The 22,453-nt window shown below is 43.3% G+C and overlaps 1 protein-coding gene across 4 annotated transcripts in view; it reads left to right on the top strand.

Moving 5' to 3' along the window:
- Positions 1–187: 187 nt before the first annotated feature.
- The window catches only part of SPOCD1 (SPOC domain containing 1), a 33,476-nt gene continuing 11,210 nt past the window's right edge, over positions 188–22,453 (top strand). The window contains exons 1-11 of one of the 4 annotated variants that reach the window (XM_032787837.2): positions 188–270; positions 1,300–2,791; positions 5,142–6,681; positions 10,126–10,179; positions 11,211–11,342; positions 12,971–13,093; positions 13,862–13,967; positions 17,603–17,741; positions 19,721–19,880; positions 20,525–20,641; positions 21,905–22,030. In XM_032787837.2, the coding sequence (XP_032643728.1) occupies positions 5,380–6,681; positions 10,126–10,179; positions 11,211–11,342; positions 12,971–13,093; positions 13,862–13,967; positions 17,603–17,741; positions 19,721–19,880; positions 20,525–20,641; positions 21,905–22,030 (2,259 nt within the window). In that variant the 5' untranslated portion in view covers positions 188–270; positions 1,300–2,791; positions 5,142–5,379. The remainder of the gene's footprint in view (positions 271–1,299; positions 2,792–5,141; positions 6,682–10,125; positions 10,180–11,210; positions 11,343–12,970; positions 13,094–13,861; positions 13,968–17,602; positions 17,742–19,720; positions 19,881–20,524; positions 20,642–21,904; positions 22,031–22,453) is intronic. The other 3 variants (XM_032787832.2, XM_075060958.1, XM_075060959.1) reach the window with 3 other exon arrangements.

Here is a 22,453-nt window from a genome sequence, read left to right as displayed (position 1 = left end):
ATCTCCCCCCATACCCTCAGCTGTAACCGTCCCACCGACCCCCCGCCCCGTTCCAAGAACGCCCCGCCTTCCCTGGCTCACGCGCAGCGGGCGCGGCCCGTCGGGTCACGTGCCGCAGGTGTGACCTCAGACTCGGCGCGGGCCTCGCCCCAGTCACGTGATCGCCTTCCGCCCAACGGCCGCTTGGGCGCTGGCGCCCTGTCACGTGGTGCGCGCGGGGAAAGGGCTGGAAGGAGCCGCTGGTGTGCGAGCGCGAGGCCCCGCCGGTGAGTGGGGGAGGGGAGAAGTGGGCGGGGCGCCGGGAGCCCTGCGTGGGGTCCCCGTGCCCCTCCCCCCGGCCCGTGGGGTCCCCAGTGCCGGGGTCCCCCAGGGTGTGGGGCTGAGGCCCTGTCAGTGCCCAGGGGAGGGATGCTTGTGCTACAATTATTGCATCTTATTTATATAGCACCACTGTTGTGCTTGGGGCACGCCGGGGGGCGTGAGCGTGTGGCACGTGAATGCCGTTGTGTGGTGTGTGCATGAACAAGTGCAGCCTTACCTGGGTGTGGGGTGCACACGGCTCGAGAAAATTGAGCGTGCATCTGCAGACACACAAGGGGAACGTGCACAGGCTCAGAAGCTCCTGTGGGCGTGCCTGAGTGAGTGCTGGTGTGTATGAGTGTACAAGGTTGTGCAAAGCTGCATGAGTGTGTGGGGCACTTCAAGAAAAATAGACATCTTGTTCTCTCATATAATAATTTGGAAGAATAATGTGAAAGAATTATGTGGGAAAAGAGGGCACGAGAGCAAATTTGTACTGGAGGACTAGAGCCAAATTTTCAAAGTTACGTGCCTAACATTAAGCATCTAAGTCCACATTGAGGCGTCTACACAAGTCGTCTGATCTTCAAGGCTTTGGGGATCCCACAGCTCCAATGGGGAACTCACGTTAGAAAATTTCATTAGTTGTAAAGGAGGAGCCTTGAGTGTGTCAAAATGTGCTACAGACCTCTAGTGTGCGGTGGCAGGGTCGACATAGTGAGTTAGTGCGTGGCAAGCTGCTGCATACTAACTCGCCATATAGACAAGCCGGAGATTTCAAGTACCTGGGGCAATGTGGGAGAAATTAGCAGAAGCGATTGGAGATGTTGAGCTGACTGAGGCTAGAGGATAAGTTAAGGAACTGGAGAACTCGACAGAAAAAGTTACGTAGGGGCAGCTATTAACTTTGAATGTGGCCATTGTGCTTATGTTGTACACAGAAAGTAATATTATTTTTTTTTTTACAAGTTACCATGATTCTGTTTTGTTTTTCAACAGTTGTCTCTATAAGTGCTGTGGGGAACAAGTCTGTTCTGCAGGAGTTTTGTAAAGCATTTTTGTGCCGACTGTGTGAGGAATGAAGTGAAATCAGAAGTACTTCCATCCTGAAGAGAGTTAAACTGAAGAGAACTGTTTGTCTATCAATGGATTCATCACTTGACAACCAAAAAAAAAAATAAAGAAAAGAAAAGGAGGAGGAGAACCTCAAACAGTCCATTAATCCTGATGGAGCACCAGAAGTTTCATGATGAACAGTCAAAATTTTGTCTGAATGTGGACAGTGAAAACATGGAAACATTAAACACAGAAGTGAGTTCACTTGGCACTGGGGGCCCTGACAGAAACATAAATCCAGAAGAAGAAATGTTTAAGAAAAGGGCTGTTGTGGCTGGTGAGGCTTTTGAAATTCCTAAAATAAATTGTGTGGACAATGATGATAATGATAAAGGAAGCAGAACTGTCCAAAGTGAAACATGGTTTGGTGTTGGTGATGATTTGGATGAAAATTGTAATAAAGAACTCAGTAGCACTCTAAAAATCCCAGCTCTTGAGGCATTGCGGGAAAATGAGAAGTCACATAGCATGAAAAGTTATTTGAAAGTCCAAAGTCCAGAAGAATCAGTAACATTACAGGGAGCAAGACTGACTTGTTTGGATGCTCTCAAAACAGAGTTTCATCTTAATAATGAAGGAACCAAACTGAAAGAATTGTTAAGTCAAATGGACTTTTCAGGAAATCTTTCGAACTCCTGGGACCAGGGAACTCACTCCAAGTTGCCCATCATTCCTGATCTGAAAGAGGAGAAAGAGCTGTTTAGGTTACAGTCTGATTTTTTTTCCCCTTTATCCTCTATGACTCTTGAGAACATGAAGAAAAAAGTAGGAAGTTCATTAACAGAAAAGTTTAGGATCCCCCTGCTGCAAAAGCTTTCTTACACATCCCAAACAGATCTCCCCTGAACTGCTAAACTCTTACAACTGCTCCCAACCACCCCCCCCGTTGTAAAAACCCTGTATTCCTTTGATACCGTCCCTAACTAAACTCCCTTTCCATCTGCCAAACCCTACTGAATCCACCTGAGGCTGACCACCCAGACTTCCCAGTTCCCAAAACCATCGCACACAGTGACAAACTCCCAACCAGTTTCTGCCAGTACTTGTCAGACCTCGTTTCTGTGTCCCACTGTGCCAGATCTACAACTCTCAAACCAGACCCCTTTGTAGATAGGCACAGAACAGTTTATGGCACCTGGAATCATAGTGAGCCCTGGGGAAGACGATTCCCTTTATGGTCTCATTCAGGGTGTGACGTTTGCCTTGTTCCTGTCTGAAGTTCCTGGCTGTTCTGAGTCTCAGTTGTGCCACATGTTTGGGGCTGTTATGGAGCCAGAGCTGCTGTTTTTTTGGTCCTGCGAGCTCCTGAAAGGGGCAGGTTGAACAGGGTCTATGGAGTATTATCTGCACTTCCTGTTATTTATAGCTGCCATTTGTAAGTGGTGTGAGAATGAGGGAAAGAACTTTTACATTGTAGTATGAAGCCCTGCGATGAGCCTGTCTTTAAGAACATAAGAACGGCCATACTGGGTCAGACCCAGGGTGACCATACATCCCGTTTTGGCTGGGATAGTCCCTTTTTAAAGCTCTGTCCCGGCCGTTCCGACTTTTTTGGCAAAAGTGGGCATTTGTTCCGTTTGCTCTTGCCATCTTGGTGAGTTGGCAAGAGCAAAGAGGACAAATGCCCACTTTTGTCAAAAAAAGCGAGGTGCAGAGGAACGTGCAGAGGGGTGATCAGCAATGCCAGCCCCGAGCAGCGGGGGAGGCAGAGCTCGAGTGAATGGTGATGCCAGCCCTTGCCTCACATGGTGGGGGCGAGGGAGGGCAGTGGGGCAGGGCTCGGGAGAGCTGCTTGGGCGAGCCCTGCAGGCGCGGAGTTGGGGGAGGGCTTGGGCTAGCCCCATACAGTGTCACGTTTTCCCCTGGGGAAAAGTGGTCACCCTAGTCAGACCAAAGGCCTATCTAGCCCAGTATCCTGTCTTCCGATAGTGACTAAGGCCAAGTGCTTCAGAGGGGTTGAACAGAACAGATCATCATCAAGTGATCGTTCCCCGTCATTCATTCCCAGCTTCTGGCAAACAGAGGCTAGGGACACCGTCCCTGCCGCTCCTGGCTAATAGCCATTGATGGACCTATCTTCCATGAACTTATCTAGTTATTGTTTTGAACCCTGTTACAGTCTTGGCCTTCACAATAACTCTTTGGAGTGGAGTACTGTGTTGCCCTGGGGTCCTGTGACCGCAGAATGGGACAGAGTAGCAGAGCAGAGGTGAACTGACGAACTCTGAGGGAACTGCCATGGAAAATGGGGCTCTGAGAGAAGGCCAGAGCAGGCCCAAGCCCATAGCTACTGAATTCCATGATGGGGGCAACTGACTGTTTAATACTTTATTTTTAAATGATTAAACAATCATGATGGGAAATAAACACTATACTGAATAATTAATAATAGCATTTATAAATTCAGTTAATTATTTATCCTCATGAAGCGCTAAAGGCTCATTTGGGGCCATACACCACATCCCCATTTAATTTCCATTGACATGGCGGAGCTGTGTGTGGCTGCAATCAGGTGGCATATGGCTCTTTATGTGGCAACAAGTCCAGTAATGCACTGCATGTTTATGTGAATATCAGCCAATAGGGACATACTTTGTGTATTTTGAGTGTCTCAGTACCTGAGACAAACTTTTTAGTATAGAATTAGCCTAACCCAGCTACGTTGCTCATGGGTATGAAAATCAACAACCCTGAGTGATGTTGTTAAGCTCGCCTAGCCTCTTGTGTAGATAGCGCAAGGTCAACAGAAGAATTCTTCCATTGAACTAGCTACCACCTGGTGGGTTAAGGACAGTGATGGGAGAATGCCTCCTATCCCTATAGTGAATGTCTACACTGAAGCGCTACAGCATTTCTAGTGAAGACCTAGCCTTAGAAATGTATGTTACATCTTTTTACATGCTTCTGCTGACCCTGTAAAACTCATGTCAAAGCTGTTGCAGGTGTCACAGGACTTCCACTACATGATTTCACGGCAGCAGTACAACCAGTATACTTTTTAACCTGCTAAGATTAAACATGGGACATGGTATGAGATACAGACCCAAAAGGGGGGATAATACAAATAGTATAAGAACCATAAAACCACATGGTATTAAAATTTCTTTAGCGTAGCTAATCTCCATTTTATTGTGCAATGGTTCTGCTATCAGTAATTTACAGTATTGAAAGAGATATCACAAGCCAGTCCTGAGTGGCCTGGTAAGGGAAGCGGGGGGACGGGGAGTTGTTGGATAAGGGGCAGGAGGTCCCGGGGGCCAGTCAGGGAACAGGGAGCGGTTGGATGGGGTGGAGGTTCTGAGGGGGCGGTCAGGAGACAGGGAGAAGGGGGTGCTGAATAGGCGTGGGAGTTCTTGGGGGTGCATAGGTGTTGGGGCAGTTAGCAGACAGGGAGCAGGGGGGTTGGATAGGAAGTGGGGTCCCGGGAGGGGGTAGTCAGGGGACCAGGATCAGAGGGGATTGGATGATGGTAAAGGAGAGGAGAGGGGTGTGAGGGTTTCTCAAAAATGAAAAAGGGGGCGTGATGCCGAAAAGTTTGGGAACCACTGCACTAAAGTTAGATAAGTCTTGTAGACCCAATGGTGACTCGGGAACTTCCACCACCCCTTTAAGATACAATGGTGATGAGGGTTGGACTGTCTCCTTAACTGTTAACTTTGACTGTAGCACTAGTATTCCTGAGTTGCCTTCACAGAATGAAAGCATTTTCTTGTTTCATGTCACAGCTTTCACCTCCCAGCTTGCAATGAGCAGGTTACAGGCAAGAGAGTGGGAGAAACACATGCCAGTGACCGTGTTTCAAATGAAGAGCAGAGTGAACAGTCAACAGTTACTCTGAATGTGGTTAACCAGAACAAGGTGTCATCAGAAAGTGAAGTCAGAGTATCTGGAGAGCATTCATCTTACAGCAGAAGCCCTCATGTCAAAGAAATAAAAGCAAAGGAAACCAATTTTAGAGAAAAGATGATTGTGTCTGGTGGACCTTCTGAAAGTCCTAAGCAAAATTGTGACAACGACGAGAGGGGAAGCAGAACAATTGTAATTAAACCCTGTTACATAGGCTTGAAAGACCTCAAGGATGAGTTAAAAGAAAAATGTAAAGATTCTTTAATAAGCTTAGATATTGAAACACAGTCACTAAAAATGAAAAATGAGAGGCAGGCAAGTTTTTCTGACGTATTCCAAGTTCCTTTACATAAAAACAATGTTAAAAAACAAAATAAAATAAAAATCCAAAACATTAAGGCACCGTTGGAAAATGAAAAACTGAACAACACGGAAAAGAAAGAGATCAAAAGTCATGGAGAAGCAGTCACTTCAAGAGAATCAGATAGTATGGATACAAAGATTGACCGTAACTCTGCAGAAACTCAAGGAAAAAGGTCATTTACTCAAATGGATTCTCCAGATCTTTCAGATATGATTGGGGATGGCATTTTCTCTAGGCTGTCGCTTGTGGAAAAAGAGTATAATTCTAAAGTTTCAGGAAGACTTTTTACCAGTAATATTAGTCAGTTCGGCAGGATTATTCTGGCACCTGGAAACACTTTGCAGACTAAGGATCTTCAAGGAATTCCAGGGGAAAGTCCCTCCACATATTTGTCAGCCAGCAAGACAGAGAATGTGTTTGGTGAGGGAAAGTCCCATAATAGATCTCCTGTCCTGCCTGATCAGAGTGATACTACTGAAGACATACACGTCACAGTCTGTGAACCCAGCTGCATTTCACCACCTATTGTGGAAAAGTTTGGGGCTAATCAGAAGGGTGAACTTCTTAGCAAAATGAAGAATCAGATGCCCAGAGTGGAAGGTTTGGTTCAGTATTTCTTAGAGGAATCTGCTGAAGAAGTTTCCCGGGGACAGTTGAATGTGGAAGAACAGAAATCCTTAAACCAAGGAAACTTCAAATCCAATGATGAAAGTGACGATAGTTCTCGGTTTCTGATGGAAATTGCAGAGGACTTAGATAATATAGATGTTGCGAATGTCCCTGATGGACAAAATAAGGCTGTGAAACAGGAGACTAGAGGAGAGCATTTGAATCCTAGTAAGGTCACCTTGCAGTCAGAAAGCATGGAGGTGCCAGTGTCAAGGAGACACAAGGCAGAATGTCATTCTTGCTCCAATGACATAAGCAAAATCAAGCACAATGATATTAAAAAAACCACAGCTTTTTGTTGTCATGAATCAGACAGAGATGGACAAAGTAGTTGTGTAGGAAAAGTAGCAGCTCCGGATTCAGCCCAAGAAACCTGTCTCATAGGGGTATGTACAAATACTGTTTTTAGGGATAATGATCATGAATATATGCATAAAAGAGAGCAGATTTAAGACCTGAGTTTAATTTAGGGTATGTCTTCACTGCAGAATTAGCCTGAATGACTGGCCGTCGGATTGGCTTAGCCTGGGTCTGAACAGCCATACTGCAAAGCCAGACTCAAGTTACTGTGTCCTCACTGGTGCTGCATGTGTGTTGCTAGGACTTCTGGGGCCATCCCATGATTCTTTGTGCTGCAGTAAGCTGAGCCACTCTGTGTGAATAGGAAGAGGAGGCTCTAGGGACAGCATCTGGGTAAGAGCCTGGGCTAACAGTAGTGAAAACATATCCACCCTGGGCCATCCTTCAAAGACCACATGTCCTACTCTATAATCCTGCATCATGATTGGAGCAGCTTTTTGCCCTGCTCTAGTTGAAGTATTATGTGCTGGGACCTGTAGTCTGTATAGCTGCATCAGTTACAATAAAGATGAAGGCAACCATGCTGTAGAACTCCAGTGGTCATAACTGGCTTACAGGTCTCAGTAGAAAATTTTCTCCAGGAAACAGTACCAACACTAAAGAAAGAGGTGATCTGCATCCTTTGCTGATGGTAATTTCAGAGTCTAAATAGGCACTTTGAAATGTTAGTATTATTGAAGTATGTCAGTTTAAAACCAGTCAGGCAGCTAGAGTCAAGATATTTAAAAATAGGAGTCCAAATTCACCTGTTACATTACTCCATTGATTTCAGGGGAATTACACCAAGGATGCGTATGGCGTGTTGTTTCTCACATTTATGTGGGGACCTGCTAAAATGGTTGAGACAAGCGCTGCTGTCATCCTGAGCTGGTGTTACAGGAAGTGGTGTTAGTGATTCAGTGGGTGGCACTTTTTTCACTTAATCACTGCTGAACCAATGTACCAGCATAATTAGGGGTAGTTTGGCTGGTAAAGAGGCTTTCCTTTGGTTGAGATATAAAACTGGTGGCTTGGCTACTTGTGTTCTTAAGATATATATGGAAAGAATAGGTCTGTTAGCCGTGGTGTTATATTCCAGTTAGGATAATTATATTTTGACTTCTAAAATTTTTCTCAGCAGTTTTATTTGGCTATAGGCTTATTTTCTTATGTTAGACTGTTGTGCTGTGCCCAGCTAGACAGCTGCTGTGGTCCACCCCGGAAGTGATGGCATTTCAGTGGCAGTTGATTTGAATCCTCTATATATAGCTTGCATAGATCTTTAGGATGAAGTGTAAGGAATTTTTATGATGTTCTCGCTGCTTGTTTTTCTGGGATGGACTCTGCCTGACTATTCTCCAATGCAGATCTTTCTCAGATGGAATAAGGTGAGGATTTTCATTCTTGTAATTCTTCCTGTTTATTTTCCAAGTGATTTTCCTTTGTCACAATTACAGCACGATTCTTTTATCTCTAGTCTATGGACATCTGGTTCTTTTATTTGATTGCTGTTACCAAGCTGCTCAGCATAGCTTTACCTGCACCTTACTTCCATTGAAATCATCAGTCTTTTACAGACCAGAGGCAGGGAAAACTTATTTCAGAATTGACCTTGGGTCTTCTGTTTTGTGCATATCCTGTGTGCTCATATTAATACAAATAATAAATGATAATATATTACAATGATAGATCTTCACAGTATCACATATGTTACGCCATCATTTTCAAGTTGCAGAATAAGTTGAAAAGTGTTTCATTGTGTAAAGCTTGTGATGAAAAGTTAATCTGATGAATTATTTGTTTATTTGGTGAAAGGAGCATTTGGCCCCAAGTACATAGTGGTCCTGACAATATTCCTCCAAATTAAACCTCCCCCTGCAATGTTTAACCATTTCCTACCCAGTTTTCTCATATGCTTGGAAGTGACTCATAAGACCTGCTGCTCTGCATTGCTGATGTTCAGCCTGAGGGCCTAATCCTACAAAGTGCTGAACATCTCCTTGCGAGGTGCTGAATCTCCATAACACTGGTTATTGATGGTGCTCAGCACCTCACAGGACAGTCCTCAGCATGCTGCAGAATTAGTCCCTGAAAGTTCTTGTCAACACTAGAATTTTTTACCTTGACTTCATTGATTATTGATTAACATGTTTGTAAAAGCTAGTCTGGACACTTCCTAAATATTTTTTCCAGGATACAAATGTTTGTGATGTACCCTGGGCTGTGCCTTAGGGCAGTGTTTCTCAACCTGCTGATCCCTGACATCTCCCTGACACAATTTAGGAAGGCAGCAAGCCAGTCCCTGGTATGAAATAGGTTGAGAAAGACTGCCGTAGGGTGTAGGTAGTTAATAGAAATTCAAACACATCCCTAACTTAGACCTAGTCTGTACTTAAAACTTAAGTCAACATAGCTACGCTCCTCCGGGATGTGAAAAATCTGTAGCTATGCCAGCCTACCCTCAATGTTGATGCAGCTAGGTTGACTGATGCTTGGGTCACTGGAGTTTCTACAGCAGTGGAAAAATCCCTTCTGTTGCTGTAGTCTGTGTCTGTGCTGCTGTAACCCCCTAGCAAAGTTGGCAAAACGCATCCTAGATTTAAAGCTGCTGTAGCTCCCGTAGTGTAGACGTGGCCTTAGTGCAGGACAAGCAGAAAATGCTGCTTTGAGACCGCTTGCGTGGCCAGTCTGCAAATGTTACGTTAGCTTCAGCAGGATCAGAGACAGCTTCATGGCACTTTGCATCAGTTTGGGGGAAATGAACTTCATTCAGGTTTTGGATTAATAAGAAATCTGATAGTAAGTCTTGCCTCCCCAAAACAACCCATTCCTATAGCAGCCAGTGTGACATGCCAGTGTACAGGGATAAGTGTGCAAACACCAACTTGAATGGGACTATTTCAGTATGTGTGGTAGGATTAAATAGGGGTCTGGCAAGGTTAAGAAGTTGTAAGCAAGGGGTATATTTATGGCTCTCAGTCATGCTGGGACTTGTTCAGGGATTAGCAGAGAAAAGAGGTCCAGGGGATACCAATTTAGATTAAAGGCAGAAATGCTCTCCTGGAGCAAGACAAAAGTGATTGGGCCAACAACGTAGCAGAAGACTCTACAATAGATTGGTTCTTCCTACCCCAATAGGTGTCAATGCGCTTGAAATACAGTAGGTTCCATATTGTCGAAAAACTGCATAGCTTTGATGAAACGTTTTATACTGTAATGGCACATATAGAAAACAAACCCCTCAATCTCTTTGCTGAAAGATAAATTTTAGTGAACCTCTTTCTGGGTTGCTTTTGCTATAATCTAGAATATCCTTTACTACTCACAGCACCTCTCATCTGAGTTGGGCTGTGTGATTTTGTGTCTAAAGTTTTATGGCTGAAATATTATTTAAGTATTCAGCAAGAGATTGGTTTATAGGATGAGACAACAACACATTAGAGTAGATTAAAATACTGGATGATAATCTCTCTGTTCTTTTTCTGTCCAAGGAGGAAGAGGGCCCTTTGGTTCATCAGTCACATGGTGTGCAAATTGTGTATTACGTATGTTTATCCTTTCCTTTCTTCTGTTGTTTTTTCTCCTTTGTGTTATGTTCCTCAGTTAAGCATAGAAGACGATGGTGAGGAGTGAATCTTTAAGCCTAATTTCAAATGGGAATTTGGACCTCCCAAATTCTTCTTTGTGCCCCATTGTCCTCAGGTTGCAGTTCCATAGCCATCACATTAGCTTGGTGGATGCAGATGGGAATTGAATAGAAATCACCAGCGGGCAATCTGTGGGAGGTGAATCCCTCTACCTTCCCCTTTGGAAGATGAGGGGAAGAGTGGAATGAGGGGAATAGTTCTTCTCAGTCTGCAGAAATCTTTGCTAATTGGTCAAGGAATAAATAGACACAGCAGCAATTAACCTGTTGTGCCCACTTCTCTTGTTTATGCTGTTACTGTATTCGTCAATGGTCATCTCTTGCTTTGGGAGGGTTAAGGAAGACCTGACCTATCTTTGGGGAGATCGAACAATGCAGCTTCATCTGGGCAAAGGATAAGGCAGTTTTCTTTCCTGTTTTGGAATTCTCTATCCAGTGATCTAATTGTGTAGAAAGCATCAGGAGAGGATACGACTGTGGGGAAGGGAAGACAATGTAGACTAGTTATCACTGATGATTTCCTTTGACTGGTTGGGTTAAAAAGGTGCCCTTCAACTGGCTTAGTACCTAGTTGTGTGTGAACTATACTGATGTTTGGGAGACTTGTAGCTTACACCCTTGCACTGTCAGGAGCTGGGAGTGTTGTGGGTGCATCATGCTCAGGTCCTGAAGAGATCAAGATAGCCTTGAGGTTCAACAACCACCACTCTGTCCAGTTCAAGCACTGCTTTGTCAGGGAATCCTGTCCTGCACTTTTTGGCTAAAAGGGTAGTGACAATCCAGGGATATATCAAAGTTGGAAAACTGGATGGATGCCTCGAGGTTCCAGAAGGAATGTAGAGGTCTTATTGGGGGCAGAAGGAAGGTTTGCTCAAGGACTTATTTTACAGCTATTTTTTCTGTTTTAAAATGTTTTGCTTTCTCTTCCAGAAAATGTCTGGGCCAGTAGTCGGACTCCTTGGAGTCCCCAGCAAGGCCTGTAAGCCAAGGAGACTGCAGAGACTGGTAGAATTGGAGGATTCTTCAGATGATGAGATGTGTGTTTGTTGCCAGCCCCCTAAGGTATTTTACCTCACCCCACATCATGATAAAGTAGCCCAATGAAATGGAGAGCAGCAATTAGGCAAGATTGTGATTTATTTTTTTTAAGAAGGAAACTTGAAAGTGAAGTATAGATGGCCAAAGGAATCCTAGAATCATAGAAGATTAGAGTTGGAAGAGACCTCAGGAGGTATCTAGTCCACCCCCCTGCTCAAAGCAGGACCAACCCCAACTAAATCATCCCACCCAGGGCTTTGTCAGGGATCGGTAATGGGATATAAATACTTTCGCCTCTAGCAATGGCTTGAATTCAGACCAGGTTATTAGTGACCAGAAATCATTAATTTCCCGAATGTTTATTGACTTATGTGGCAAAAGTTGATGGTAATTATCCATTTCCTAGCAGACAGAAGTCCATATGACAAAAATTGACACCATATTGGTACCCTTGCAGGTAATCTCAGGAGAGAAAGAGTCAGGAGTCAATTTGTAATCTCCAGTATGTGCTAGGGAAAAGCCTTTCCAGAGAGGAATAGTGGTAGTTAATTTTCTCTTTCATAAGCAGCCTCTTGCCAGTTAGCCAAGGAGTCATTAGGGAGAGCAGATGGTCACTCCCCCTCCACCCAGTGAGAGACTGATGTTAGGAAGCCACTGTTGAAGTGAGGATGAAGGAAAGAGACTCCCAGACTCTAGATTATCAGTTAGAATTGGCTGAACAAGAAGCAGGACTGAGTGGACTTGTAGCCTCTGAAGTTTTACATTGTTTTGGTTTTGAGTGCAGTTATGTAACAACAACAAAAATCTACATTTGTAAGTTTCCCTTTCAGGACAAAGAGATTGCACTACAGTACTTGTATGAGGTGAATTGAAAAATACTATTACTTTTGTTTATCATTTTTACAGTGCAAATATTGGTTATAAAAATAATATGCACTTTGATTTCAATTACAACACAGAATACTATATATATGGAAATGTAGAAAAACATCCAAAATATTTAATAAATTTTAGTTGGTATTCTGTTGTTTAACAGTGTGATTAAAACTGTGATTTATAGTGATAACATTTTTTTAATTGCGATTAATTTTTTGGGGTTAATCCCGTGAGTTAACTGCATTAATTGACAGCCGTAATTTAAACTATGACACATGAGGTTTATTCCCCTAGCCAAATTCTTTTGTTGCATTAACTGTTATAACCCTGATATTTTTATTATCCATATAAACATCGTCTCCTCTTCAATCTGACTAATTTCTTGATCTCAAAAGTATCCTGTGGCAAGGAGTACACAGTCTAATTACATGTGGAGTGAAAAAGTATGTCTAGAGGCTAGCAATTTGTGCCCTGAGTTATTATGTGGGACATCTGGGCAGTTCCCAGCCCCTGCTGATGTCAGTGCTCTGACAGCAATGTGCCTAGGTTCTGAAGGGAGAGAATCCGCGTATTGTTTAGCAGTTGCTCCTCTAGCCTAAAGAATAGTGATCACAATTCAGTGAAGTAATGATGGAGTAGGAAAATTGGATAGATCCTTGTGGTTGCAACAGGGGCTTGGAGGACTAGGAGATGGAAAATGTTTCAGTTACTTCAGTTTAAAGCTCACGCTCTGTTTTGGAAATGTCTTTGTCACTGCCAATGTTTTCCTCCTTCAGAAAATGTCTAGGCTTGTCCTGGGAGTCTCCAACAGCAAGGCTTGTAAGCCATGTAAGATGCGGAGAGTGGAGGAATTGGAGGATTTATCAGAAGACGTATATGTTGATTTCCAGGTTACTCAGGTATTTCATCTTGCCATGTGCCATCCTGACATAACCCAGTGGAAAAAAAAATGCTGACTAGCAAGAAGGGTGGGATTACTGTGATTTTCAAGAGGGAAATTTAAAATAAAGCATGGATAGAGGACTGGTAATGGGCTATAGGCCTTTTACCGCAAGATCATTAGTCTGAATCTGCCCAAGGTCCCTAGTAAACCAAAACTGTTACCATCTCTTGGATGTTCAGTGGCCTGTGTGAAATGAGGTGGTGATTTTTGTCCAGTTTCTGGTGGACTGTGGAATTTCCCCTAATTACAGCTTCAGGAGCAGGTGGAGGAGAGAGGAGATGATTTTACATTGAATCTCAGGTCTTGCTGCTAGGGAACCCAATTGAATTGCTGCACATGCAGTCGCAGGTCTGCTTGAACTGGTCTTCATAGTAGGCAGGTGTCTATAAAATGAGGATATTATTCCACTGTTCAGATATTTGAGAGGTGTTAATGGGAAGTAGAAATTATTTTCAGTAGGAGAGAAACAATAAAACAAGCAGCCTGAATCTGAACATAAACTCTCAAGATATTATAAGTAAAGGTCTGAGCAGTGTAAGACTTGAAAGCAGTGACTAATTCCATTCCCAAAGCTATCTGCAGCTGGGTATTTGGTATATTGTGTCACTGAGTTTTGTGCTAGCAAGGCTGGTTGTCTGCATGAGTTCTTCCATATTCCATTCTTTTTTCATCCCATTTTTCCTCTCTCTTCCTTTAATCTTCGTTATGATTGATGCAACATCAGGAAATTAAAGACAGCGATTACCACCCAACATTACATAAAAAAGAAATGAAGCAGCTCCTGAAACCATACGCAGCACATGTGCGTTGGCAAAAGCCTTTGAACTCACGTAAGTTGTTAAACACTGAAATCAAGGGCATGCGGCCTAGAAACTGAGTCATCTTATTCTCACTATTGTTAGCTGTGTATGTTCATGTTCCTCATTGCATTGTGTGCTGTGTCAGATCACCCTAAGCTTTCTGAAGTGGAAATGTGCCTAAAGGAGTTTCTTTCATATGACAGTTCCCGTTTCACAAGAACAGCTGATACAGAAAGGGTCTAGCTGTGTAACCTCTCTTATGGAGGCAAGGTAATACAGATGGTGAAGCATTAGCTATTCCCAGGGGTTGAATTGGGCCAGTTTATGGCAGCTTGACTAGCCATTACTTTTTCTTGGAAGCTGGCCTTCACAAAATTCAAGTAATTAAGAAAGTAATTAAGTATCTAGCCCTTATGGCTGAAAAATGAACCTTTAGAATGTGAACTGAATGTAAATCAATTCAGTGGTATCGTTCTGAGTGTACAGACATCATGAAACAATAGGTGTGAGAGATGAGAACTGTCCCATGTCTTCTCAAGGAGGTATTGAACCTGAAGCACAATAATGATATGTTATATGTCAAGATTCTTAACTAGTTCACATTGATCAGCGTATCCAAGAAATAAGAGGGTGGATCAAATTATTAAGATCTGCGCAATCTGCATATGGAGATTACACTGGGACAGAACTCAGGTTACGGATGAAGTTTGGAAGAGTACCACACTTTATTTGGTTCCAGTTCAGCCCTTGTCTTTTCCCTCCTGGGGATTTAAATCCTGGTGTAGGCCAGGTGAAAATGAATTTGGTGGGCATTTGTTCACAGGTCTTAGCTTCTAAACAGTTCGGCATGATACAGTCTGTGCTGAAAAGATGCCGAGTACTTGAACAGCAAATCTTATTACAGGTCATGGCTGAGGTGCATTAACCAAAGTTACACAGAGAAACTTGCATAGCCCGTGCTCACACGGTGACTGGCTTTGCTGGTACAGTGACTCTCAGACTGAGATGTGTGTCTAGAGCTGTTGGGTAACTCCTGCAGCTAACACACTGGTATGTTGTTCAAGCAGCTGTCTGCTCCTTCAGGGTACGTCCAGACTACTCACCTTATCGGTGGGTAGCGATCAATTTTTCGGGGATCGATATATCGCGTCTCATCTAGAGACGGTATATCGAGCCCCGAACGCGCTCTCCTCAACTCCGGAACTCCACCGGAGCGAGCGGTGGTAGTGGAGTGGACATGGGGAGCTGCGGACATTGATCCCGCACCGTGAGGACCCAAGGTAAATCGATCTAAGAATCTTTGACTTCAGCTACGCTATTCACGTAGCGGAAGTGGCGTGTCTTAGATCGATACCTCCCCAAGTGTAGACCAGCCCTCAGTCCTGCTACCCCTTTAAATTAAGTGGAATCTGCTAGCAGTGTTCCTGGGGAAGGACCTTCAAGAGGAATTAACACCCCTCTCCTGAGGGGCAGGATCTTTGTAGTGTGAACTGAACTGATCACTCTACTTCTAGCAGTATGCTAATGCAGAGGAAGGTCATCAAATGTTATGAAACTGTTCAAGTGGCATTATGCACAAAAAGTGACCGTTAGGTCACACTGAGGGTTTTTCTTCTCAGTCTCACTGTTCCAAAGCAGATTTTCTCAGTTTACAAGCTAAGAGATGATTTTTCTAATGGATGGAATCTCAGCTTAGATTCTGAAAATCAAGCTGGTTTCCTTCTGCCTCTCAGTTTCTCTCCAATATTGAAGATTCTGCAGTCAAAATTGATCCTGTTGATGATACACGAGGTGGCCGAGAACTCGGCTTGCTCTCTGGCTGTACAGGCTGTTCAGGGGAAATGTGAATAAAACTGGGTTTGGGGTCCAGTTGTGCAGCCCTTACTCCCAATGAGTAGTACTCAGACCAGAAGTCCCACTGAGCTCGGTGTGACTACTGGGACTATTCAAAGTGAGTGGGATTTGCAGAACCAGGCACTCTGTGAATGAAGGCAGACCCTGGCTGTCTTATCAGCATGCAGTACAAAAAAGAAGTTGTTTCCTTTATTGGATCTTCAGTAGGAAAGTAGTTACCACAGGGCAGTGTGGTGTCCCTGTAATGTCTCACCTTTGTTGGTAGTATTTCTGCTGTTAGCACGGAAGACCTTACTTTTACACTGACTGATGTGCAGGTGATCTTGGTTTTATTTATAACTATGGCCCAGGTAGCAGATGAGCAGCAGTGTTGTCCTAGCACACACAGCCTTGGCTCGCTATAAATAGATTAGACCTTAATCCTAAAAAGATAAAGCAGTGCTGCTACTTGGACAGATAAAATAATGTCGTGGAGAATTTTCCAGTATATACAAAGGACGGAACGAAGCTGGGAAGCCGTAACTTAATTCCAGTGGCCAAAGCTTTGCAGTAATCTGTCAATTCAGTTGTCACGCAAATAGGGTAAAGTCTTCACTCCAGACACATGGCCTTCACCCTTTGCATTTTGATTTGTTAGTGTAATTACATTACACAAAGTATTGTGGCAGTGCAGAATATTTCTAATGGTGCAGTATATATATACTCTATTACAAAATATAGTTGATGCTCAGTTTAATAAGTTACAGGAATCTACTGCTGGTTGTAGTAATTTGTATGATGGGTGGATGGGCTTTTCTTAAAGGGCTGGAGGAATATAAAAGGGTCTGTATTCAGCTGTAAATCTATTCTGTGTTTTGGCACAACCCTCTTTGAACTAAATGGGTGTATTGTGGGAATTCCTTTTTGTCTGGAATTTTAGTTTAGCATCATTATAATTTAGGAATGTAAGTATTTTCTGCCTCTTGCCAACTCCTCGTCTCCTTTGAATGAAAGTCTTAGTTTAAACAGTAAACCAAATTAATCACTTCACCTCTGGTACCTGTGCCTTTACTTGCCAGATATGTCCAGAGAAAAATATTTCCAGGGCAGTGGTTCTCAACCTATTTATCTTTGTTGGCCACATCCAGTATTACCTGTATGGCCCTGCAGGTGTCAGATGGGCCGCAGATCTGTGCTGATGGGGCTGCAAGTGGCCAGTGGGCTGCAGGTTGAGAACCACTGCTCCAGGGTAACCCCATTCTGTTTTGATCTTACTATCTCATCAATAGGCTTTGGAAGCCAAGATGCAGGAGTGGAGATGGGCTATGGAAGCCAAGATGCAAGAAGTGAAGCAGTTAAAACAATAACCTAGTATATATAGCAATTAGAATAATAATAAATAAGTGATACGGTTTAGTTATACAAGTGATGAGGCTAAATCTTTTATGTTTATGGCAGATGCATATACTAAATAGCCTTCATACTCAATGCCAAAATATCTTCTTACATTAGATTATGTGCTGCTAGCTAGAAGGCAGTATTGTTTGCATTAGCATTATTTAGCTATTTGAAATCCAGAGCCACTCATTCATGGAAGTGGTTTCAGACAAAAACTTGGAATTCTCTCATTGTGTTCAATTGACGCAATTAAAAAAAATTGGACTTTTCATTGGCTGCTGAAATTCAAAAAATTGCTTCACAAATCTGTCAACACAAAAGCTTCACCCCCTACTCCCCACCCAAAGGGGGTTCAGCAATGATCTTTATGGATTCCCCCTGCTAGTACTGCAGGGAGAGTGTCTGAGATTTTTGGGCTTCTCTTTTGTTTTAAGATTACAGTAATGAAAAGAAGAGGAGGGGTAGGACACCAGCCTCTAAAGAAGCTTCGGCTTCTGTTCATGATATGCAGCTGTCTGAAGAACAAAGTCGAATTAAGGTCATTGACTCATTGCGTGGGATGTTACAGAAAAGGTAAAGTGGCTTATGCATGATAGGTGGCAGGGAAAAGGCTGGGGACATCTTACATGGAAGTCACATGGAATTATTGAGTAAAGTCTTGTGTTTGATGCTGTTTCTCATAAATGACAGGGCAGTGGAAACTTTCTTGTAGGTTTGATTATTGTTATGCAGTAGCAGAACATCTCTTAAAACATGCAGCTCTGAGATGTAATAGTCTTGTTTCCTATAGGGAATGGATCCATTTTAAGAGGAGGACCAGAGTTTTCTCAACTTAAACTCCTATGAAGCCCTGTATCACAGCTACCATTCTTCTCTGTGGAAAATTGGGTCGAACTCCCTTCGGAGTCCATCTGTGCAATTCCTTAATCAGTCAGAGGAGCGGCTGTTGAGTGATATGAAAATCCTCCTAACATGCTAATTCTATAGCGCAATCAGCCCTTGCTGATTTTAGGAGCAAGGGAGCTGTTTTTTAAAAATGTGGTCCTTTAAGAGGTTTCAACTTTTATTGTTTACCTAGAACATTCCATGTCATGTATGATATTGACAGTCATTTGCATACCAGAATTATTTTATTGCAATAGATTGCTCCATTTGTTATCTCACTCTTTGCTACAGTTCATGTTTAATTCATTTGGCAGGCTTAGCCCTTTTATCAGGTAATCATGTAAGAAGGTTTTGGTAGTACATGGAAAATTGGATCAGGGTGGTGAGGTTAATTCAGTACATTTCAACAACTGGAGAGCCAGCTTCAAATCCTTAATTAGGTCAGAAGTGGAAATGAAATTGGTGGGTTTCATCCTAGGGCCTGATTCTCCACTGTCTCGCGTAGTCACTTGCATTCACTTTGCCTAGATGTAAAGGCCTATATAAGGTGAAGGCCGTGGAGACTCAGGCCCTCAGTCCATATTTTTCCACTTTACAAAACTATCACATGATTCTCAGCCTTTGTTAAGTGGTCTGGTCCAAAGCTCATTGAAGTCAATGGAAAGTCTCCCACTGACTTTAGCAGGCTTTGTCTGAGGCCCAAGAATTCTAGGTCTGGAATAGCAGGCAGTACTGCTGATATTAAAGCAGGGGCACACTGGCAGAGTGACAGGTATATGGTGACAGGTTTCAGAGTAGTAGCCGTGTTAGTCAGTATCAGGAAAAACAACGAGGAGTCCTTGTGGCACCTTAGAGATTAACGGATTTATTTGGGCATAAGCTTTTGTGGGCTAGAACTCACTTCATTAGATGCATGAAGTGAAAAATACAGGTGCAGGTATAAATACATGAAAGGATGGGGGTTGCTTTACGAATTGTGAGGTCAGTCTAACAAGATAAATCAATTAACATTTAGCCCACAAAAGCTTATGCCCAAATACATTTGTTAGTCTCTGAGGTGCCCCAAGGACTCCTTGTTGTTTTGACAGGTATATGCCAGCCAGAGGAGAATAGCAGGGATGCTGCACAGGAAAGTAGCAGAGCTGTGTAGGGGAAGCTTGACTTTTTACCAGCCTGTTCTTTGGTTAGAATTAGTTAAATGCCAGGCATGCTGGAATTCAAGTTATAACAATGTATTTGAAGAAGTGAGAAGCTCAGATAAGTGTACAGAAGTTAGGAGGGGCCCCAAGTTTAAATGCAATTTACTGTATGGGGACAAGGAAGCATTCTCTTAGGATGTGGGCTGGAGCACGTCTCTGTGCCCCCCCACCCTTCTGATAACTGCTCTGAAGGTGACGTGAGCATAAATAAGACATGCTACAGCCTTTCTGATATAGCAGCACAGTTGGAACAAGCCATTTCACAATACAAGGGTTTCTCTTTGAGATCCTGGGAAGGTTAAGTTTCTAAAAGACCCCAGTTTCTGACTGCTTCCTGTTTGGTGGAGGATTCTCTGGCTCATTTATTTGGGATTTTAATTGAAAAGAGTTTGTACATTTATAAATTGGCTCCCATGTTGCAGGCAGATCTGACACATCCATCTGTGGTTCTTGCTTGCTATGTTCCAGGTTGGAGGAGTCTCCTGATCTGAATGTCCATGAAGATACAATATTGACATTAGCAAACAATGTGGAGAAGGAAATATTCAACCTCTTTCTTTGTGTTGACCAGCGATACAAAAACAAGTACCGCAGTCTCCTCTTTAACCTGAAATCTCCGAAAAATAAGGTAAGAGACTAAGAAAATTGACCTAACTTTCTCCATTACCTTGGTAAGAGGGCATGTCTTTAAACTTATGGCGTTCTAGAGCACCAGCCTAGAAAGAGACTGTCCAACATTACCGTCTCATTCTGTTCGCTAATGGAGGAAGACTATGCAAGTGCACATCCAGGCATCCCCTTCTTTGGTCAGACGTGATCATTTGCGGTCTTATCCAGAGTTCTAAGACACTGCTTAATCTTTCATTCCTGGTGGCACTTGCCATGCCTACCATCCATCAGCTGACATCCTTTGTAAGTGTGTAGAGACATTTGGTCAGCTCCAAACACCTGAGTATCTTTATCTTCTTTGTAGCACATAACATCAGGCCTGCATTGGTACAGATATCGGGCCTGTGAGCCTGATGGATGGATGGAGGAGTGCAAATTCCTATGTAAATGTTGTTGCAAAACCTAGGCTCTCCAGGCATGGCACAAGCTATCCAGTCCAGACCTGCTGAGAATTAACATTAATTGTCTGAGTACTGTGATAAAGTCTTTGAAATATACATTTAGTGGGAGAAGGAAAGAGAGGGATCTTTGGAAGCAGATTGGCTTGCATGTCCCTTGTGGTCCTTTTTCTTCCAAGGGCTGCTTATCCTTTTGTTCTTTCAGCTCCTCTTCTACCGGGTGGTTCTTGGAGAGGTTTCCCCCCAGAGTCTTGTTCAAATGAATTCGCTGGAGCTGGCACCAAAGGAGTTGGCAGAGTGGAGAGCTAAGGAGAGCAAACATGTAAGTCATCCCAGTGCAGCTCAGAGAGGGATAAACACAGTGTCATCCCCCTTTCCCAAAGGCCTCTTTGTGATGCTTTTGCTGGACGTTGTTCTTGTTGTGAAGATACAGAGGTGATCTAAACCAAAGTAATTACAAGACGAAAATGGCCCCTTTTATTGCTTAAGGGGTCTGAGTATGATTTAGATTTTTAAAAAATAGGGAGAAGGATTGGCTAACAGTCTTGGTGCTTTAATTGCACCTGTGCTTTTCCTCTTCCTGATTGGTTTATATTTTGGAGTCTTCTAAAACTTTTATAAAACAAAACTTAGAAAAGGGTGCAACACTCTTTCCTTACCAGTACAACAGGAAGGAGAAGTAACTGGCTTCCTTGCCTCCCTCTTTCTGTGACACTGTGGGGCTTATGTTTACAAAGCAATGATTTTTCTCTCTTAATAGAGGAGCCCTACATAACAGTGTCACGTTTTTGTATTTCCTGATGCAGATTAGATGGATGAATGTATTGAGAATGGGATGGCCCAGGGGATAGGCAATTGGAACCAGAGCTTTTTGCCTCTATGTCACCATTCAGATGCAGCTCAGGCTGGTATTGACTGAAAGTTGTTAAATCAGACAGCTGCTTGGTTGCCTGTAGGAGATGAATCTGATGGTCTCTGTCCTGTTCCTAATGGGTAGGGGACCACATCTCAAAAACTAGCTAGCATCATTACTGATACTAAATAGCAGCCTTGTTGACCAGTCTCTGCGTGGAAGCCAAGAACTGAACTGTCCATGGATATTGAATTTCCTGCTCAGCCTTGGGATGGTCTCCAAGTCAGGTTTGAGGCATGTACTGCTGCTGTATTTGTCTTGTTGATGGCTAAAATTCCTTGATGCTGTTTCACTTAGAAAAGGACTTTACCTTTAAAACCCCTTCTCTTTAAATCCACAGTTTGCATTTATATATATATATAGAGAGAGAGAGAGAGAGAGAGAGATACCTATCTCATAGAACTGGAAAGGATCTTGAAAGGTCATTGACTCCAGCCCCTCACTTCACTAGCAGGACCAAGTACTGATTTTGTCCCAGATCCCTAAGTGGCCCCCTCCAGGACTGAATTCACATCCCCTGTATTAGCAAGCCAGTGCTCAGACAACTGAGCTATCCCTCCCCCATTTGGCTTTTGCCTACGTTGATTCCTTATGACGTTTGTTTTCTTGAGTGAGTCCTTGTCCAAGAGATGTCTATTTGGATCTCTGTGTAATACAGTGTGATTCTTCCAGGTGCTGGAGGTGATAGAAAAACAGCAGCGAGAAACACCAAGGTGTTGCCCCACAAAACTGACCCACAAAGGAGAAATAGAGATACACAGGGAGGTGGATGAGGACTTTACTTTGGAAGACCTATATGTGAGTAGGTGTCCATGTTTGACCAAGGTGACTCAACAAGGGTCTTTTATGTGAAGGAATGAGGAAAGATTCAAGGGAAATATGTAGGTGCTTAAAATCAGCTGGGGTCAGAATCTTAGTGTAGATGCGTTTCTGAGCAGGGGTCGATGGGAGTAGTGGGCCAGCTGGTATAGTGGATTAATGCAAAAGCTCCCATCTCTGCAGTGTTCAGTTCAAATCTTGATAAAGTCACACTGAAAACAAGTTTGATGATTTTGTTCTAGGCCATAGTGGACATTTGCCTGCTGAAAATGTACGGCAGTCTCTGGGGAGGGGTCAGGAGAAGCTCTGGAGTAGAATACAGGGGGCCTTCAGGTCACTGCTGAGATAAGGAAATCTGAATACTGCTTTTCTGCACTATGATGGGTTCTGGTCCAGTATTAT

Source organism: Chelonoidis abingdonii, chromosome 25 (genome assembly GCF_003597395.2).
Source record: "Chelonoidis abingdonii isolate Lonesome George chromosome 25, CheloAbing_2.0, whole genome shotgun sequence".
In the NCBI taxonomy this organism is placed as follows: domain Eukaryota; kingdom Metazoa; phylum Chordata; order Testudines; family Testudinidae; genus Chelonoidis; species Chelonoidis abingdonii.
This window is presented reverse-complemented; position numbering and strand designations above follow the sequence as displayed.